A 21,446-nucleotide genomic window follows, 5' to 3' on the forward strand; every position below is an offset into this window, starting at 1 on the left:
TTACTAGCTTCACGCCATTCAGAACTCCAAAGAAAGAAATTTCCTCCTGACAAAGTAGCCGTACGTAGAGTCTTCCAATCCAGTGGGGTTAAATTTGACTCCATCACAGTGTCCAACAAAGCTGGTGTAAAAGGAGCCGTAGGGCCATACTGTGCCACAGGTGTTTTTAATTATTTTATCACCTTGAACTCCAAGGTCTGATATTGTCTAATCCTATTCTGCTGGTCTGTGATCTCAGGGACAGGGAAAGCCAGCAGGTCAGATCCTGTCCCTCCCTGTGAGCCTGACTCACAGCTCTTTCTAGGGGCCATTGGTGCATCTCAGGATCACTGCTCCGTCCTGCACTCGACACCCTTTTTAGCTCCTGTAGCTCATTAGTCAATTTCTGCAACTTAATTTCAAACTCCAGTTTATGTTGTTGCATCTCCATCTGGGTATCATCTTGTACAGTAGAGACCATAGGCAAAGCAGAAGGTGTGCTAGGAGGCCAATCCTCACCATAATATTTGGCAACTCCTTTGTTTAAATGAGCTTCCTCCTCTAATGTTAATGCATCAGTAAGTAGTATCTATATCTTTCTAATTTAGGGTTGAGAGGACCCTTTTCTGAGAAAGTCCTCTCTGGCAGGCTTCCTTCCTGAGATTCCTCAAGTTCTCCCTGGGTGCTCTCCGATGCCTGTGAGGTCTTTTTATCAATAGCATCTTTTATAAGTGTCCAGAGGAAAAGCAATAATGTTTAAATTATTAGCAATAAATACTGAACACCATGTGGTTAACTTATGATTAGAAAAAGTGATTGGAGAAGGTTAGGGAGGGTCAGTGTGTTCTCATCAACAAGGCAAGGTCATAGGTAGGAGCAAGTCAAGCTCCCAGAAACAGACTTAAAAACAGCAACTCAGCCCTTACAGTGAATGTATTTAATAATACAAATAGTGACTCCTGCCTTCAGAATGGAGTCATAGCCGGGTGGTGGTGGTGCATGCCTTTAATCCCAGCACTTGGGAGGCAGAGGCAGGCAGATTTCTGAGTTCGAGGCCAGCCTGGTCTACATAGTGAGTTCCAGGACAGCCAGGGCTATACAGAGAAATCCTGTCTCAAAAACACCAAAACAAAACAAAAAAAAACAAAACAAAACAAAAAATGGAGTCATGAAGCTTCCTCATTACCTGCTTGACTTAGGTGTCCCTGTCAAATCTTTAGGGAACTGACTTTAGTAGTATTATTGAGTGGCAATGATTCTATTTTTTTTTTTTTATCTGATGGCTGATAAAGTTAGTAACACATTGGAGGGCTAAGGGCCCACTTATGAAAACGAGGAGAAATAATATGTGAAGGTCAGTGAAGTGGGAGAGCCACCTTAGGGATATTGGCCTGTCAGATTTGTTTGACAACTTTTATTTCTCCTTGAGCATCAATTTAGTTGTCAATAGTAGGAGAGAAACCAGAGAGATATTAAAACAGCACATTTCAGTAAAATGCTGACAATCAAGATTATAAGTAACAGGTAATCTATAGTAGCTTTTACTTTGCAGAACAATTATTCTCAGTTCTCCAATTTCTTGATTAATTTCAGTTATTGTTTTTACTATACTATAGTGATTTTTGAAATTAGACAAGCTATGTCTAATTAGAACTATGTTTTGGAGTCCAACAACAAGCCCTGGGATTAGTATCAAAGGCTGAGGTATCAGGCACTATATGGGATCCAGTAGATGTAAGGGATCATTGTAATTCTCAGGAAGAGCTCACTCATATAATTCTAACCAATTATAAAGAATTGCAGAGTACAATAGGTGTAACAAGTCCTAGTCCACACCCTGTACCCTGTACTCTGCAGGGAGTGCATGATAAGTATTGGGTTTTTGTTTGTTTTTAAATTCCATCCTAACAACATTTACCCATCCTAGGACAAACATTTACCTAAGGGGAGGGTATGATAAGAAATTCTATTACAGTAAGAACTTTAGTGCAATCAAAGCACAGACAGGGGAGGCCTATACCTTCTCTACCGGAACTTCAGCCGCAGCTTTTAAAACATCAGTGGGGGTGTGTCCCATTTTGTCCCCCATTATCATATAATTTTCATGTGAAAACTCTATCCTGTACACATTTTCTTTTTAAGAGCTCAGCAACAGAGGCAACTTCAGAAATGCTCTGAAGTTTTTGTCAGTGTCCAGACATGAGGGATGAGTCCTGACATCTGTTTAGGTAACAAGTGCATAAAGCAGTACAAAGCAAGAGCCTCCATTCTGAGTGCCAGTCAGAAGACGGTGTGAATTCTTCTGTATCATACTCAAAACATCTCCAGGATATCCATTACAGGACCACTTAGGGTTTGGGTTGCCCCAGAGCAACATCTTTGGTGACTTGATCTGCATGTTGTTACCTTGAGTTTTCAAGCCTTTTCCTTTTTGCTGCCCTTGCAAGTTCATTTGGGAGTCACATGACTTCTAGCAGCTGGACAATTTCATGTTTATTTGTAATGGTTTTTTTCTCTGAATTTACTAAGCTGCTCTGTTTACGTATCTATCCATGGACATGAGCCATGGCAAAAGCATTTCAGCTGCCTGTGTAGGTGTTCACCTTTTCCTCCTACTGCCCTTCTTAAAGCCTGGGCCAGAGCAATTATTTCTGCTTTCTGGGTGAATGTGCTCTTGGGCAGTGCTTGCATTCAAATGACCGCCTTCTGGCTGTGACCACCACTGTTCCAGCATACCTGGCTCCTGCCATCATCCAATAGAGTCTCACATCTCTGGCGGTAAGAGGAATGTCGTCAGGTCCCATCCGATATGTTGAATGATGTTCAACATCCCCATGCAGTCATAAATCAGTTCCTCAGAGTCATCGTCTAGTAGCAGGGTGGTGGCATTGATGACCAAGAGTTTATCAAAGGTCAATCTGTTCTGATCTAAAAGAAGGGTTTGGCACTGAATCAGACATTTGACATTGACTAGCTGGTGGCATCCCTCTGCAGGGTTTCCACAGTGTGTAGAGCTGTTACAGTTAGAATCTGCTACACTGTGAGCTTGTTAGCTTCTTTTTTAAGAATTAGAGTAGCTGCAATGTCTCTTAAACAAAGGGGGCATCCCAAGCCTACAGAATCTAGTCTCTTTGAGATGTTGGCTATTATCCTTTTCCAGGGACCCAGGTTCTGAATCAGGGCTCCCTTGGCAATGTCCTTTCTTTCATGGATGTAAATATGAGAGGATTTGAAAATATCAGAGTTAAACCTGGGGTCTGTATAAGGGCCTCTTTTAAGTTCTTAAAGACCAGTTCATGTTCCTCAGTCTATTAAAGGGCTATTGCCCCCAGCCTTAGCAAAGTGCACAGGCTTGGCAGTATAGAAAAGCTCCCAGAAATTCCCTAACTTCTTTCTTGGTGGTTGGAGTTGGAATTTGCATTATGGTCACTTTGTGGGCCTGGGAAAATAGGCTTTTCCCTTCTCTCAGTTCACAGCCCAAGTAGGTAACCCAGAATGAGTAAATCTATAGCTTAACTTGGCTAGAGTTTCCAAAAGGACTGTGGTGATCTGTTCTTCTGTATCATACTCAGGACATCTTCTGGATATCGGTTACAGGACCACTTAGGGTTTGGGTTGCCCCAGAGCAACATCTTTGGTGACTTGATCTGCATGTTGTTACATTGAGTTTTCTAGCCTTTTCCTTTTTGCTGCCCTTGCGAGTTCATTTGGGAGTCAGTCTTTTCCTAGTGGCCAATAATAAATATCTACATTGCAGCAAGGTTGTTACACCAGGGAACTTAACTATGGAAGAGATGGGAGAGGTTTTTTTATCCACATTATTTATTCACTTCACATCCAGATTGCAGCTTCCACCATGCCCCGGAACATCCCCTCCCCCATCCCTCGTCCTTTTCTCCTCAGAGAAGGGGAAAGCACCACCCCCAACTCCCAAGCCCAGTATCAACTCATTCTGGTACATCTAGTCACAGCAGGACCTCTGACAGTTTTTGAGCCCTTGAGGTAGTCTGGTCTAGGTTCATTGTCTAGGTATACCCAGTTCAGGGTCAGCCCATTCAAATGCAAAGATGGGCTGGCTTAATTTTGACAGGGAGATAGAGAAGAATGTATCTTTTAAGTCCCATACAGGTTTGGGCAATATGTAGGGATTTGGAATAGTTGGGTGAATGATCTCTTCTGTGTTTGTTTACTTCCCTCAAGTCTTACAATGGTCTGTAGCCTTGCGTTTCAGGCTTCTGGATGGGCAACAACTGATTGGCAAGGAATAAGTATGCCTACTCAAGGAAGCATTTCTTGTGTCCCTGGCTTCAGAACTGATAGGGTATTACTGGACTCTAGTCCCCAGTTGTTGCATTGTAACTGGTGGCTAACAGAGGATTGTCCTTTGCCCATACTGTAGGAATTTCTTGTATCTACAACTTTTTTCTTTTCCCTTCCAGGAGATGGTTTGGATTTTGAAGGAGTAGATATTCCTCACTTATTAGGCAGGTTATAGTTAATGCCTTAGCAGGACCTCCAAATTGTAACCTAGAGGTGTCTCTCTAGAATTATATTGTAGCCTGGAACTTGTTCAAGAGAACAAGTTCATTGGAGGGTAGAGATAACAATAAAAGAATGAGTTCCTTGTCCTAGGTTTACAGTCCATTCAGTAATCCATTTATATTCATTGATATTCCCTGTTGCCCGTGGACTTCCATTGTTTGGTTGGTAAGGGGTCCTAAGGGTTCCTGTAATACTAAGTGGGTGGTCTATATGTCCACTGGGGGCCTAGTTCTAAGGAGTCTTGGTCTCACTAATCCTGCATACACAGAACTGGCTTGGTTTGGGTGGGCCTGCTTGTTTCAGGCATGGGTAGTCATTTTTCCAATGACTCACTTACTTGCAGTAGGCACATCAGTCCTTTTGTAAAGGTCTCCTTGTTTTATCACAGCAAAGTAGCTGAGGCTTGAAGCGCAGTCATGGTGTGGTATACCCTATCTGTCTTGAGATTTGCCAGGTCCTCTAAGTCTATAGGGATATATAACTGATGAGCACCCAGGCAGTGCTCCAAGAAAGCTGTAGGCAATTCATCTGGGCCCTGTTTTACATCTACTCTCTTAGACTGGTTAGTAGGTTTTCAGGCTACTCATTTTCATCCCTTCTAATAGAACCTTGTGGGAGTCATTGAGTGACTTCCTACTTCTCTGTGTTGTGGTTTCCATCTTGGCAATTGCCTCTATTCTCTGGCCATTAGTCATTGAAGTTGTTCCATAAGTGCTTCAGCTGCTTTTATGAGAGTCAGCTCCCTGTTTTTCAGTAGTGGAGAGGGTATGGGAAACTCTACTGACAGTCGCCCCTCATGGGGAGGTGATTTCAAAAACAAATCATTTAGAGAAATAAAGGGATCAGGTTTAGTGCTGAAGGGAGGTTCTGATTCTTCCAGTTGTAGAGATCTGTAGTAGAGAAAGGAACATACAGGTAGTGATTGTCAGGAAACAGCCACAGGGAAGCAAGGAACAAAGGAGATGCTACCCTAAAACCAATAGGTGAGGATCCCATATGGGACCTCTGGCCAGTATGTGGAGGGGAAAGATTCGGGGTGGGGAAGAGTGGGAGTTGGGATGGGGTAGATGTGGTCAAGGGGACAGAATGAACTGATGGTGGTGGGCACTGGGGTGGTGAATGTAGATATTGAGGGGAGGAAAGGAGAAAAGGAGTAAAGATGGTTATATGGAGAGAGAAGGGATTATTCCTTCTGTGAGTCATGCAAAAGTGTTTTCAGAGGGGCCTCCTCTACAGGCCCATGAAGAGCCCATCTGCTGACCATCAGGGCTTGGTCATGTTGCCTGTTGTAGACCATACAGACCTTCATCCAGTGGGGTAATTTGGAAGCTGCTTCAGCCCTGGGCAAGATGTTTCCAATTTGATCTGAGTGGCCACCACATTTACCTAGAGTGATATTTACCACTGCCTAGGCTATCTGAGAATCAACAGTGCCCTGGGAGGACCAGTCAATCCCAAATGTGGGTCATTCAGTTTCACAGAATATTTGGAAATAACTCTTAAAGATAGGATAATCATAATGCTCCTTGACTGTAGGTAAAATTAGTCAGAATTCTTTAGACTGTAAGTTACAAGGCTGTTAGGCTTAGTAGTCTTATACATATTGTCTGTGTTGCTGTTGAGTAGTATTAATCAGCTGCTGCTACATGCCTCTCCATTGATTCAATCACTCCACATCCAAGATAAACCAATTAACACCAAAAGCATAAAAGTCAGAACAGAGACAGTAAAAATGAAACCAAAGAGAAGACAAAGGAGACATAAAATCAGGCTAAGAACTTCAGGTAGATGGTACAACAACTCCCTTTTTGCCCTGGACTGGAGAATATTCGAGTTCTGTTGGAATCTCCCCTAACCCTGCCATGCCTCAGACCAGGATCCCAACAGACTAGATGTTGGTTTGCCAGGGGAATCTCAGTAGATGCTTGCTGCTTTTCTCAGTGTAGCAATTCATCCTGTTAGTCCCTGAAACTAAAAGCATACCAGGAGCCTTGAAACCACTCAAGGTGTACATGTCTACATCAGAATTTGGGTGGTAGGTCTGAGGGCCTCCAAAAGTTAATCCTACCATACAAGAGTAAGACCACTACCACAATATTGAGCCAAATTTGAAGCAAGCTTGATTTTTACTGGGGTCCATCCCTGGTCAGTGACTGCCTCCTATGCCAAGGTAAAGACAACATCCTCAAGTCCATTTCTTTTAAACTCTTTTTTGATTCTTTGTGAATTTTAGAACATGTGTCCCAATCCCACTCATCTCTCCATCACATATTCACTTTGCCCTTGCAACTTCCCCACCAAAATAAAATGCAATAGATTTTTTTCTTTTTAAAAAAGTTTGTCACGGAAGCTGTACCATGTCCATACATCTTTCTTTCAAATGTTCCTTGCAATGAGCCATTGTTCTGTTTCAAGGCCTCTGACTTTGCTACACTATCAATACTGGATCCTCATAGGGACTCCTCTCAGATATCCTATTGTTATCCTGTGTCATAGAGACCCTGCAGCTTTGGATCTTCAAGATTGGTCTTTTCACACTTTCTAGCAGGTCATAGATGGGATAGATGTTGGGGTGGGCCAGTTCGAAGCCCTGGATCTAGACCTGGGAGGTAGCAGCTGTGTTGGTCAGCCTGCCAACTCTTCTGCACCCATACCATTCCAAGATGAGCTGTTCAGTATTGCTCTAGCTAGCTAACCCAATGTCTCAGCCAGCAAGGGACATTCAGCTCTTTTGCTCTCATATCCTCACACCAACTCAACTGTGCCTTCACCATCAGGGCCAGGCTAGATGCAGGTCTTGGCCCTCTTTTAAAAGAATAAAATCACAAGTAATTGCAAAGCAGGTTTACAGGAGAGAAACAATGGAGCAATGAGAAATAAAAACAAACAAACAAACAAAAAAAACCACCACCACCACCAACAACAACAAAAAACAAACAAACCCAATAAGCATCATGTAATTAGAGAAGGAGAATGGGGTAGGGGGTTACGAAAGGCTAAGGTATTCTCATAAACAAGTCAGGGTTATAAGTTAGATCAGGTCAGGCTCCAGGAAACAGACTTAAAAACAACTTCTTTTAAACAACATTAATGGATTTTGACTTCAAAACGGAGTCAGTCAAAGTTCCTCAACTCAGTTGTCATTTTCTTACTGAGATGGGTCCATGTGCATAGAAAATGGTTTAACTGAAGCTTCTTTCATCCTGGAGATGGTGATGTTTAGAAAGTTCTTTATGAAGCCCATTGCATAGTAGATCCTGATCATCACTCAAAAACAAAATACAAGGTTAGAGAGATTGCTCAACAGTTAAGAATATTGGTCATTCTTCCAGAGGACCTGGGTTTGACTCTTTTTCTCTCCCCCCCCCCCCCATTACTTGTTTATTTACACCCCAATCGAAGCTCCTCCTCCTCTCAGTGCCCTCTCCATAGGACCCCACTCCCCTCATTCCCCCTCCCCTTCATCTCTGAGAAGGGGAAATTCCTCCTGGGTACCAACCTATCCTGGCACCTCAAGTCACTGCAGGACTAGGTATAGCACTGAGGCCAGACAACACAGCCCCGTTAGGAGAACAGGATTCACAGACAGGCAACAGAGTCAGGGTAAGTTGCTACTCCACTTAGGGGACCCGCATGAAGACCAAGCTGCACAACTGCTACATATGTGCAAAAAGGGTTGGGGGTGGGGCTGTCTAGGTCCAGCCCTTGTATGCTCTTTGGTTGGTGGTTCAGTCTCTGGGAGTCCCCAAGTGTCCAGGTTAGTTTCACCCATGAGACAACTCATGACCTCCAGTCCATGGGGATCTGATGCCCTCTTCTGGTCTCTACAGGCAGAGACATACGTGCAGGCAAGCACTTGTACATATAAAATTAAAGTAAAAATGAAGCAGAATAGAAAACCTACAAAGTAAGTGTCAATAGACAGATTATAATTTAGTTAAAGATCATAAGTGTTTTCTAGAATTGGGGAACAATTATTCTGTAAAATAGGACAAGTGTACCAATAAACTGAGGAGTTTCTTTTAATGGAAATTAAAGGGTGGGAGAAAGCAGAAACAAAAAATTAGATAAGTTATTAGCATTACTCTCCTTTAAGATAAAGACCAGGAAACAGAATCATAGGCAAATAATTAACTGTTAACACCAAGTTACTTCAACTTATCTTTTTTTATAACATTAGGTAGAAAGAACTTCTTTATGCCTATGAAATTGGCCGATTTGGCACATTTTGCATGTTTGTAATCTCTAATCCCAGTTTCTTAAATCAAATGAATACCTACCTTGTTTTCTACTTGGTGACATGGAACTACTTCAGCATGAGTGAGTGACTCCGTTCTGACTTTTAGCCTGCTCTGCTGGGACCTGAGGCAACAGCTTAGTTGAAAACAATGGTCTCCTATAATTTTCATTTCATGATAGCTGCAATTATTTTATGAAGCTTGTGTTTAAAGTATGTGTGTGTGTGTGTGTGTGTGTGTGTGTCTGAATTCAAAATGGTTTGTTGCCATCATTAGGCGGCAATTCATGTGTTTTTTTGTTAATTTTTATTTTTATTTTTTATTATATTCAGCACAATATATATTTTTATACCACACATAAAAATAATGGACATGTTATTAAATGAACATAGGAAGTTTGTTTGTTTTATTGTTAGTAGAGCTTAAAATCTTGGTTCTTAATGTGGTAGAAACCATAAATAAGAACAATATTTAGACATTGGAGTTCATTGTAGTAAGGCTGTACTTCAATGTCCCTCACGTCACCAAAGGATTTTACCTCCATAGTAGCTAAACTAAGAGTTGACAGTTTTTCTGCGTCAAAAAATGAATTGTAGACACAATTATTTGGATACAAATTTCCTGCTATGGTCAAAGCTATTTGACTTGAGTGATTTTCATCATTCTCAGCCCTCGGGGAACAGGTTACATTCATTTAAGAAATAGTGTGTGTATTAAGAAGGTTTATCCATGAAGTCATTCATCAACTGTTTCAACGAACAATGGTTCTGCTTGGAGGGTAGCACAGATATTAGGTGGGAGTAAGGTCATCTTCTTCAAAATTGATACAATAATTATAAATACCAAGCAAAACATTCGATCTCATTCTTTGTTGTTGTCTTACAAGCTACCTCCCAAATTAATTGTCTATGTTTCGTTTGGCTGTATAAATAATTTTGAAATATCTAAGCTATTCTGAAAACCATAATGCAGTGTAAAAACATCAAATAAATAATCCTACTTATAGAAAGGCTGAGATCGGAGAAGCATGATTTCAAGACCATTATGTAGTACACAGCAAGACACTGTTACATACAAACAAGCAGAAAGTGTATATGGATTGTACAATATTGGACATATTTCTCCAATTATGAAATTAGAGACACCACTGGGTAACAGCCAACAAATTTCTAATTCCTCATATTTTTGAATTTCAATCAATTAAGATATGTTGGTAATATTAATTTTCATATTAAGAGATATTAAGGAAAAGTGATTGTTACTTCCTGTTATTTTTGTTGTTAAAAGTGGAATTATGTTTGTGTGGGTTTGTTAAAGATTACTTTCTTGCTTTTTCTAGGGTGTAGTTTCCCTCCTTGTGTTGGAGTTTTCCATCTATTATCCTTTGCAGGGCTGGATTTGTAGAAAGATATTGTGTAAATTTGATTTTGTCTTGGAATATCTTGGTTTCTCCATCTATGGTAATTGAGAGTTTTGCTGGGTATAGTAGCCTGGGCTGGCATTTGTGTTCTCTTAGGGTCTGTATGATATCTGCCCAAGATCTTCTAGCTTTCATAAGCTCTGGTGAAAAGTATGGCGTAATTTTGATAGGCCTATCTTTATATGTTACTTGACCTTTTCCCTTATTGCTTTTAATATTCTTTCTTTGTTTTGTGCATTTGGTGTTTTGATTATTATGTGATGGAAGGAGTTTCTTTTCTGGTCCAGTGTATTTGGAGTTCTGTAGGCTTCTTGTATGTTCATGGGCATCTCTTTCTTTAGGTTAAGGAAGCTTTCTTAATGGAACATTTCTAAAAATGTTGAAGATATTTACTGGCCCTTTAAGTTGAGAATCTTCACTCTCTTCTATACCTATTATCCAGGTAGTTTGATCTTCTCATTGTGTCCTGGATTTCCTGATGTTTTAGATTAGGAGCTTTTTGCTTTTTGCATTTTCTTTGACTGTTGTGTCAATGTTTTCTATGGTATCTTCTGCACCTGAGATTCTCTCTTCTATCTCTTGTACTGTGTTGGTGATGCTTGCATCTGATGGAAGAATTAGGTTCTGATAATGCCAAATAACCTTGGTTTCTGTTGCTTATGTTCTTACGCTTGCCTCTGGCCATCTGGTTATCTCTAGTGCTACCTGCCCTGGCTATATCTGAGTGGAGCCTGTCCTTCCTGTTACCTTGGTTGTGTCAGAACTCTTCAGAGTCAAGCTGTCTCTGTGATCCTGTGATTGTGGGATCCTGCGATCCTGAGATCCTGGGTGTGTCTGAGATCCTGGGAGTCAAGCTGCCTCTGGGACCCTGAGATCCTGGTGTAACCAAGGTTCTGGGATCCTGGGATTCTAGGATCCTGGGATCCTGTAGTCCTAGGCGTGTAAAAGTACCTGGGAGTGGAGCTTCTTCTGGAAGTTGTGGGACTGGCTGTGGAGTTTGCACCCAAGGTCTGCTCAGGGCACTGGCCCAGACAGACAGGAAGGAACATATGCCACTGGTCTGGTGGAGTTCCTGTGTTCCTGGGTCCTCATGTTCCCAGTTACTTCTGGTGTTGGGAGAGATGTTGCGTCCTCCTTACCTCTGATCCTATGATCCTGGGTGTGTTAGAGCAGCTGGGAGTGGATCTTTCTCTGGGTGCTGTGGGACTGACTGTGGAGTTTGCCCCCCAAGGTCTGCTCAGGGCACCGGCCTAGACAGACTGGAAGACTTTATTAGTTACTTTTCTCACTGCAGTGACCAAATAAATGGCAAAGCAACTCTAAGGAGAAAGGGTTTCTTCTGACACATACCTTAAGGGTACAGTGTACGATAGTGGGGAAGGCAGGTAGCACAGTGTATGAAGGCTCTGGCAGCAAGAGGACATGGAAGTGGAGCTAGCCACAAACCTCAAAGCTTGTTTTCCAGAGATCCATTTCCTCTATTGAGGCCCCATCTCGTAAAGGTTTTTATAGCCTACTAAAAAGCACTGCCAACTGGAGACTAACTACTAATGTGTAAATACAGGCTTGTTGTGGAGGACATTTTACATGTAAACAATAACACCATGAAAAGGGACTCAAATCTGAGTGAACAATCGGACCTCTCATATGCTCAGGATGCTCTGTATACCTTAAGTGAAGATAGTCACACTTGTGTCCCAGCAGAAGAAGAGTAGACTAGTCCAGCCCACAACAGTCAGTTCCATAGCAGCAGCTGGACTCTGGTCTCTCAAAGATAGTTCGTTTACAATCATGTGTGAATGCTGCCTCATTGTTTAGAAAGTCCTAGCAAAAGGGTGACTCTTACCAGCACCGAAAATTGACTGCTGTCTAGGGTTAGATCATGATCTAGATTTCAAGACTGGAATACTGTTTTCTGTAAGAATGTATGAGTTTAAATAATGCTTAGTGTTGTATCATGGATGTGGAGGTGGGGTGGGGCTGTTAAAGAGTAGTGTTCTCTAATTTCAGATGGCAATTATTTAACTTTGTTTGGGTGCATACAGAAGGAAAAAGAGTCCCAAGCTCTTTTTTCAAGAAGACTTTCTGTTCATTTTTTGCTTTGCTGAAATGGGTCTAATGCCTAATAGTCTATTGTTGTTTAGAACCAGCATGTATTTGATGATAGCTGTGACTTTTGTGTTTTGCCAATGGACAGAGGGACTAAGCAACTCTTTCACCAATACTTAATTGTCTGGATTCTATTCCAAAACATAGATTCTTTAAATTAATTGAATATCTTTATTCTTCTGCTATCTTTCTAGCTAATTATATATCCCTAACCTCATCCATTCTTACCTCCAACCTCTGAGCCTTAATAAAAGCCTGATACTTTTCATTAATATTTTAATTTAAAGGGAAATCATGAGTTATATGCATATGTTATTAACATTTTTTGTTCTTAGCAAAATTGCTTAAGTTATAGAGAGGATAAAGGGCTTATATTGTTAGTAAAACAAAGGATATTTAATCTGAAACTCTTGAAAGACTAGGAACAAATGTGGTTGATGCAATATTGACAGACTGCACTAGATGGCTCTAATACTACCTGTATATGCCAAGAGCTATATGAAAATAGCAGAAGAAAGACAGAGGAGACAGTCTCCAGTCACAGCAACCAGCCCTGAATCAGCTGCACTCTAACCAGAAAACTGAACCACCTCTCAAAGATGAATCATGTGTGCTTCAAAGGGTTCCTAATTTGACATATGAGCATATGAGTCCACTCTCTGGTAAAGCTGGGTGGTTCTAGATATTTAAAAAAAAAAAAAAAGGAGTGAGTTACAGTTTTAGAGAAAAGAGGGACAAAATATTTCCAGTGCAAGTGTAGTAGGAAGAAGTGATTTTTGTAGAGTACTTGCTACTTAGTGTTTGGAGCAGAAATCTTGAGCATTTGTGACTCAGCCATTGAATGTTTCTGGCTATGGGCATGTTCTGTCTAATAAGGTGAACTAACATTGAACTTCCTGCTCTTTTCTGCTTAGGGTCATTGGTTTCCTGGAAGCTATCGTTTGCATAAAATTTGGACAAGATCTCTTCTCTAAGACGCAGATACTCTACGTGGTACTTTGGCTTCTTTGTGTGGTAAGCTGTTAACTCTCATACACTAGTTGTTTCTAAGGGAAATAGAAACACAAAAATAAAATTCTCTTGTGCACCAAGTTTCCCTTAGAATTTCATAGACATTTTTTTTTAAATTGGACACTAGTCTAAAAGTTTAAGAATAAAAGGCAGCCATACAGCATCTGAAATGGGTCACCTTAGCCATTTCTAAACATGCCCTCAGCAGATGCACCACCAAGTGTTTACTAGTTTCTGGGAATGTGTCTACAGGAAGTGAACTTGAAGACTTTGAAGAAACAACAAGGACATTTTCCATGCCCTCTTCTTTATCCTACTACTGTGGCTTTTATAGTATAACATGCATGCCACTATACTTGGGTATAGTCAAATTGACAACACAGAGTGGTTTGGGAGGCAGTCAGACCACAGGTGTTCTGCCCATAGGCCACACTTACACCCCAGAGAGATGCACACTCTGCAGAAAGAAGCCCAGAGTGATATCAGCCCAAAGCTCCATCCTTTCATTTTTCTGTCCTTTATTCACCTTTTAAACTAAAATCTTAGAATGATGATTAACTTAATTGTATTCAGGTCTTCTGCAGAAACCACAGATGTTGTAAGTTCATGTGTATAGTGGTCTTATCATGTCCAGATGCCACAGTTTAATCCAGTCTTCCCTGACCTTAGATTTTGTATTTTTACAATATCTGTGCACTCATCCCAAGTAGCTGTCATGGCCATCAAGTCTTTTGCTCTGTAGGATTTCCTTTTGTCTCTAGCTCACTCTCCCTTTCTGTTTGAGGGGAAAGCAGCTCTTCTGTTCTATAGATTCTCTTATCTTACCAGCTTTATCCTGTTCTGTAATTAAACATGTGTTTTGACTTTCTGTAAGGTGTATTTTGTTGTTGTTGTCACTCTTTCAATGTCTTTTTTTTTTTTTTTTTTTTGGAGTGTGGTTAGAAATCCTGAATTCACCAGAGCACCTTACATCTTGCTCTGCCTTCCTTGATCTTGCCAGTAACAGGGAGGAACACCAATTTAAAGTACAGCTAAATAATTAAAGAACAAAATTAATTGTATTTTTCTATTCTGGTAAGATTGGGAAAAAGAGTAGGACTGGGGAAAAGACAGTTAAGTGTATGTAACATTTTGCTTCTGATCTTCCTGATCTTCTTCTGGCATGGTCACTTCAGATTTGGACTGGAATATGACTTGCCTGCATAGGTAAAGGGCTTCTTACCTAATCTGCTACAGCAGAGCCATGGGGCCACAGAGAAGATAAGCCAGTGTGATAGAGGAAACATGGACAGCATGGGCCAGCCAGTCAGCTTGTCGTACCTGACTCTTCTAATCCCCTCCTCATGTAACAGAATTGATTTTGTTTATATCTGCCTCTACAGTGTTGCACTTTGTGAGTATGAAGAAGCTAAATCATTTTTTGCCCCCCGCCCCCACTGTCATGAGCACAGAACCTGGTACACAGGAATCTCAGCACATATGTAAAGAGTGAGTTGAGAGGCAACAGCTATGGCTATCAGGCCAAGGGATCAACTTGTGTAGGCGTGGGACTGTGAAGAGTGCCCACTGCCTTAGGATGGTAGCCTGTTTGGGGAACAAGAGCAAACTGGGAACACTGAAGAAGATAAGAGTTGCCTACATAGGAAGAGGTAGGCATACTTGTAGTTGCTTCTTCCAGGATTTGTAAGTGATAAAAATCATGTAGTCTGGTTTTCGTCCCAGAGAAATACTCTGGAGGATGGGGTCTGGAGGGAGAGTGTTAAAGTTAGAGTGTGCTTCTAGTTTACAAGTGACAGGGCTGTGAAGCAGAGGCTTGGGGTACAAGGAAAGGGCTGGTTAGGTTTGTTAGTTGTTCAGGAGATACCTGAGTAGGGCAATTCTGGAGTTTCTAGATTGTGATAATAACAGGCCAGGGCACATGAGAGCAGCTTGTGACAAGAAGAGGTAAGGAGTTCTGAGTTGAGGTTTAATTTACAGATGGAGATATCCTGCCCTATTGCATACCTCACTGGAATTCTTATCTGCTCAATAGCATTGGATCAGGCTTGCTCAGGGGAATCTGATACAACTGTCACTGTGTGGAACCAGGAGATGCCATGAAATTATAGGAAGAGTTAGAAGACACTCTTTAGGGACTTGAGATTCTGGCTAGGGATGGGATTTCAAGGAGCAGTTAGATATAAGAGGCATCCATATGATGTTAGTGAGGCATGACTCTGAAGACAGGCATGAGAGACATGGAGAGGGCTCAGCTTGACAAAAGGCCCCTGAGCTGGTCAGCTTCCATTACTGTAATACCTGAGGTCAGTTTAAAGAGAAAGGTTTATTTTTGGCTCACAGCTTTGGAGGCTTCAATCTACAATCATTTGACCTCATAGTGTTAGCATGGTAAGAAGAAACCATGCTTGCCTCTTGGCCTGATTTAAAAGAATGGGCTCTGACCTGTTCCTCTCTGATGGCAACATTTGCTGAGTATCCTCTGAAGTCTATGTTATCCTAAGATCCCAAGGGTGGGAGTCTCTACTCCAATTGCTATCCCTTTGGTTACCAAGGAGGTTGCAACAGAGGTATAGTAACAAGAAAACATAAAACCCAACCCATATGCAAATTAGCAGATCTCTACATGATGGAGTTTTAAAATATGGGAAGGAGGGACTGATTAGAGTAGTCCCCTAGTGACCTAAGACCTTCTGCTGGACTCTGCCTGTTGAAAGTTCCTACCACCTTGCAGTTGCAACAAGCTATGAATCAGATTAAAATGGACCTCTAGGGACATTCAAGACCCATGATGGAAACAGGATCTCAACACTTTTTCATACCACAACCTTTATTTAAGAGCAAGATTTATCTCTCCCACTCAGAAGGGAGATGATCACTATTCAGTAAGAGAGCAGTAAGTTATACCACAGTACTTAGAGACACAAAGCCCCCAATTATTCCCTTTGCCTGAGAAGGCACCATGCACAGAACTTGAGATTAATGTGGAAGCAAGAATCTCATGTGCTAGGTAATAAAGTTGCCAATCATCATAGATTTTACTGTTCATTACCTTACTGTAAGCTAAGCTGGATTCTGCATGCTGACTACTGCAACACCCAAGGGCCCAGACTGCCTGGCTTTTATTCCAGAGTTCTCTATTCCCCCTCCCTTGTCCCTTTTTAAACAAAATCTGTGAAATTGCTATTTTAAATCCAGACCTTGACATTTTAACTGGATACTTGCCTAGATTTCCACAGGTATGATTGCAAACCCATAAATTACAAGCTTTTGTCTCTTGAACCAAGTAGAAAATGGGCCCCTTGTACCTAGGTGAAGTAGTAGATTTAGCAACCACAGCAGGCTCTTTGTGTAATGATCATTATTATAAGCACCTTTCTTTTGCCACCTGCCTGTGTTTGTCTGGTTCCTCTGCACAGCCAGCTCTGCTTTTTTTTCCTGTTGGGGGGAACCCCAGCTGCAGCCTGACAGCACAAGTTCAGGAGGTGAGAAAAAGAAAGAGCTTGCATGCCTGCCCTCTGATGGTCAAAATCTGCAATGGCAGACTAGGGGAACCTTCCTCCTCCCAGGCTCATTCTTTAGTCAGTGCTTTGGGAAGAGGTGCCTAGCTTCCCTCTCCCAGTGTAGGACATCCTGTTGTACTCTTGTAAAATCCCTAACACATATAGAGGGTCACATGGTACATGTTCCTTTCATGAAAAATGGCAAATTTGTATAGTGAGAAAATTGGACAAATATTAGAATATACTAGAGGTTAGAAATTGTTTACATTTTATAACTGTAATATAATAATTATCGCATAGTTCTTTTGATGTGAGGGAAATGTAAAACTCTGTATTTAAAGTATCATTTAGAGATCTGCTTGTTTGCAGTATGAATTTCATGTTCTCCTGTCACTGTGCCTCTATCACAGCCTCCTTGGTAAAGAAGCAGGCAACCAACTGGAGCACTGACATACCCTTCTTTGGGGATTTTAGGAGAACACCAATTTCAGAGTCAGTTAGCAGATGTTGCCAACACGAAGGAATGGGCCAGAGCTTAGGATCATGCCATAAAGGCAGTGGTTCACAATTCTGCTACTCTTACTTGTCTGTTTCATCCACTAGAATACATCTGCACAGTGTGAGCATGGCTGGAGTCTGCTGTTTCTATGATGCTTTTATTTCCCCTCGGCGAATTAAGGAGCTTCATGGAAGAATGGAGAGAGATATAAAGATATAAACTTTGATCCTGGTTAGATTTTAAAACTAGAACTCATCCTATCAAGAAGCCTGCGTCCTGGCTGTGCATCCTCCTCCATACCCCCTGTGTCCCTGGAAAGCACTCACCTCTCTGAGCTCTCTCTCCCTTCTTTAACGTGGGAAATGCTGTGTTAAGAATCTCTGAAGTGGCCTTTTAAATCTAAACCTATGATTCTCAGAAAGAATTAAAATTATTCTTTCAGGATGAGAGGGTTCCACCATAATTTCATACCTGTCCCCATGGGTAGGGTGAGGCGCTAGGTAATGACCATTGACCATAGGCAAAAGTGTGAAAGAAACCCCATATTAGGGATGGCTTGGCCCAACTGTTGTGGACTGTGGGCCATTTTGCATGCTGTGTTTGTTTACCTCTCTCTCTGGTGCCTCCTTGTCCTCCTAATGCCCCCCTTTTCTCCTGATCCTCTTGCTCCCTCTTCTTTGCCACTTAGTCTGGGCAGCCAGATACTTTTCCTAAACTTAAGTTTTTTGACACATTTTGAAATTTTGTATTCTCAATAGCCATGAAAGATGGGTTCCATGCTCTCCCTTTGGGATATACAAATACACTAGCCATCACGTCCTATAATGATTTTGTGTTTGCACATACAAAGTATTTGCATATTTTCCCATGGCATTTAAATCATATGTAGATAAAACAAATACTGTGTAACTCATTTTGAGAGAATGATAATGAGAATTGAAAACTCTTCATGTTAGGTACCAATACATTTTTTCATCATCAAAATATTTCTAATCCATTTTGTTGCCTCTGAGGACGGGAAAGCTCTGAGTGAAGAAGGTTCACTGCCTGCACATTTGTCCTTGTACCATATTCTCCCTTAAGGTGTGTGCAGGTGTAGTGAACAATCCAGTCTGAGGTGGAAATGCCTGGCCTTTCTTCTCATTCAGGTTATTGTAAAATACTTTCATTCTCTTTGTTTTCTTGTTTACAAAAGCAATGGCACCAAGGATTAAGGTGGGGCAACTGGCACCAAAAAGCCAAGGCCAATAAGGGTAGCATTGTCCCTCTTGCTGTCAGTCCCTAGGGAAGTACTCAACAGGCATTGCTATAAAGACACTCGATGAGAATTTTCTATCCAGAAGATCTCTTCCTTAATTAGAGTCTCTAGTATTTAGAGATGTGGATGGGGTAGAGCCATATGTCTGGTCTTACAATAACCCTTCCTAAAAATGGAGTATATATGACCTGCCTAGCACCAGTCCACCAAACCCATTTCTGACTGTCCCATGTCCACTATATCCAAACATTTTGAACCTTTGCCCTGAAGACAGATGGCAAAAAGGTGCTGAACTGTCTTCTGGATTCTCACAGAAACCCAGTTCCTGGGAAGTGGTGTGTGTGTGTGTGTGTGTGTGTGTGTGTGTGTGTGTGTGTGCTGTCATTTATAAAAAGGCTTTGTGTCTTTCTGTCTTGCAGGCCTTTACCACGTTCCTGTGTCTGTACGGCATGGTTTGGTATGCAGAGCATTATGGTCACCGGGAAAAGGTAGAGGAGGAAACAGAAATGGTCTTCATTGAAAGACCTGGCAGGGAGCCAACACACACACACACACACACACAGAGGGAAAGAAATAGAATAGCAGCCTCAGGGAATGATGTCAGTCCTGCCATGAAAACTTAACATGTCAGAATGTGCCTCTGCTTCACAGCTGGCTTGCTTATGGCTGGCCTGGTCAATATCATTATACTCCTTTTGCAAGGAGTTTATATCTTAGTTATTTAAATAAAATTTTAAAAAGTAATTAAGGCACTGGCACCAGTACATGGGCATGGACCAGCATGTCTTTGAGCTAGAAGAAATCTGTCTTCCAGTCCGAACGTTTGTGGTGTTGACTAGCTCAGAGCGAATTAAAAATGGGTGATGTTGAAAAAGGCAAGACAAGTTTTGTTCAGAAGGTGCCCAGTGCCACACTGTGGGAAAGGGGGGCAAACACAAGACTGAACCGGATCTCCAGGGTCTGCTTGGGCGCAAGATGGGTCAGGCTGCGGGATACCAACAAGAACAAAGGCATCCTCTGGGGAGAGGATGCCCTGATGGAATATTTGGAGAATCCCAAAAAAGTACATCCCTGAATCAAACATGATCTTTGCTGGAATCAAGGAGGGAGAAAGGGCAGACCTAGTCGCTCATCTTAACAAGGCTACCAGTGAGTAATTGCACTGCCTTATTTATTACAAAACAGATGTCCCATGGCTTTTAATGCATAACATAACTTAATTCATACACCAAATTCAGATCATGAATGGCTAACAATGTTTTTGTTGGACAGTCCTGATTTAAGTAAAACCGATTTGTCGTAAAGTGGATATGATCTTTTCTAAAACAATTCCAGTTGTATCCATGCCCGTCACTGCTCTCTTTTCTCAAGATAAGATTGGACTTAATTAGTAATGTTTTACTTTCCATAAATACGGGGTGTCAAACCTAGTAAATGGTTTTATACTTAGATTTATATAGCTGGGCATATGAATATGTTAAACACTTGGAAAATTCTCTTACTGTCTCAGAAACAAGAAGACTTGCCTGTGTTTCAGTTTGTGTTCACTAGGCCCCTTACAGGCAATGGCTAAACACCAGGAACAACTGTCTACTCTTGACAATGCTGTTTTAATTAGAATTCCCTACATCACGCATGCTGCCTCTTACCACTGAAAGACATTAATATGGTTTATGTATGATATCAAATAAAGAGCATTTAACACTTAAAAAAGTGTTTAACTGAGCCTTTCTAAGACAGATATTAATAAAAAGTATTATAAAAAAGTAATTAAAACAAATTACTTCATCACTTATTCAAAACTTTGAGCTTGGATATCTGGGCAGCTGTGTTATCAGGATCAAACCCAGGGCCTTGCCCATGCTAAACTCCAGCCTCAGAGCTAATGCTGTCTAGAAGGTTAATTCTCTATAGTCTGGCAGAAGATCTTAAGTTTTCTAGCTGAGAAATACAGGGTAAGGCTCTATCACACTCAGCCTGGGTCCACTTTTATTATTATTATCATCATCATCATTATTATTATTATTATTATTATTATGCTATTTCTCACAAGATTGACCTAAGTTTACCCACTAAACTTTTGTCTTCCTATAGACCTATTCCGAGTGTGAAGATGGCACTTACAGTCCAGAGATCTCCTGGCATCATGGGAAAGGCTCAAAAGGTAACAGCTGTCTTGTCCATTGTATTAAACTTTATTGAGTCCTCTGCATCCTCAGGCCTGCTGTGGAGATTTGGGGTCAGTGTTCATCTTCTGAGCATTGGTGAAGGTGTTGAAGGGTCTCAAACTGCTCACCAAATCTCACCTGTCACTTGACACAGTGTTCACAGAATATAGGCAGAAGTGTGTTCTGTGAGAAGAGAGTATGCCGGGCTCTGCTTTCCTCGGGCGGAAGGTAATGAGGTCTCGTTGCCTCAAGCCACATGATAAGCGCAGTCTCCCTCTTGACTCTAGACCTTCATAGTGAGTGAAATGCTGAGAGAGCTGTGCACCCAAAGGGAAAGATTTTCAAAAGACGTTGATGAATCTGATGAATTTTATTCCAGAGGCAGAACAGTGTGAGCAGGCCCTCCACTGGCCTCTCTGAGAAGCATTTTGTAATAATATAGGGCCACTGGGTTTTTTGAATTTTTTTAAAATTTATGTACCATTGACAGTGAAGAGGCCAGTAAATTTAAGTAAATGTAAGGTCTTCTGAATATTGAAAATCATGACTGAAGGGATCAGACTGGGTCTGAGAGACTGAACTCACTATGGTCACTGGTTAAGGAAGGCTCATCAGTTCCTTTACAAACCAACCATGATTCACGATAACCCTGGGGAGCTGGTGCTGTGAACTCTGCTTGCTTCTCAGCCTCCTGTAGTCTGTTGACCTGCGCGGCCAAAGGA

The 21,446-nt window shown here is 41.4% G+C and overlaps 1 protein-coding gene and 1 pseudogene across 1 annotated transcript in view; both read left to right on the top strand.

Moving 5' to 3' along the window:
• Window positions 1–21,446, top strand: part of Ptdss1 (phosphatidylserine synthase 1) — a 103,276-nt gene that overhangs the window by 79,832 nt on the left and 1,998 nt on the right. Inside the window, exons 10-12 of the mRNA XM_052160570.1 lie at window positions 13,203–13,302; window positions 18,976–19,044; window positions 20,651–20,720. Of these exons, the coding sequence (XP_052016530.1) occupies window positions 13,203–13,302; window positions 18,976–19,044; window positions 20,651–20,720 (239 nt within the window). The remainder of the gene's footprint in view (window positions 1–13,202; window positions 13,303–18,975; window positions 19,045–20,650; window positions 20,721–21,446) is intronic.
• Window positions 19,053–20,239, top strand: LOC127667517 (cytochrome c, somatic-like; annotated as a pseudogene).

The sequence above is a fragment of the Apodemus sylvaticus genome, chromosome 17, assembly GCF_947179515.1.
Source record: "Apodemus sylvaticus chromosome 17, mApoSyl1.1, whole genome shotgun sequence".
Lineage (NCBI taxonomy): Eukaryota > Metazoa > Chordata > Mammalia > Rodentia > Muridae > Apodemus > Apodemus sylvaticus.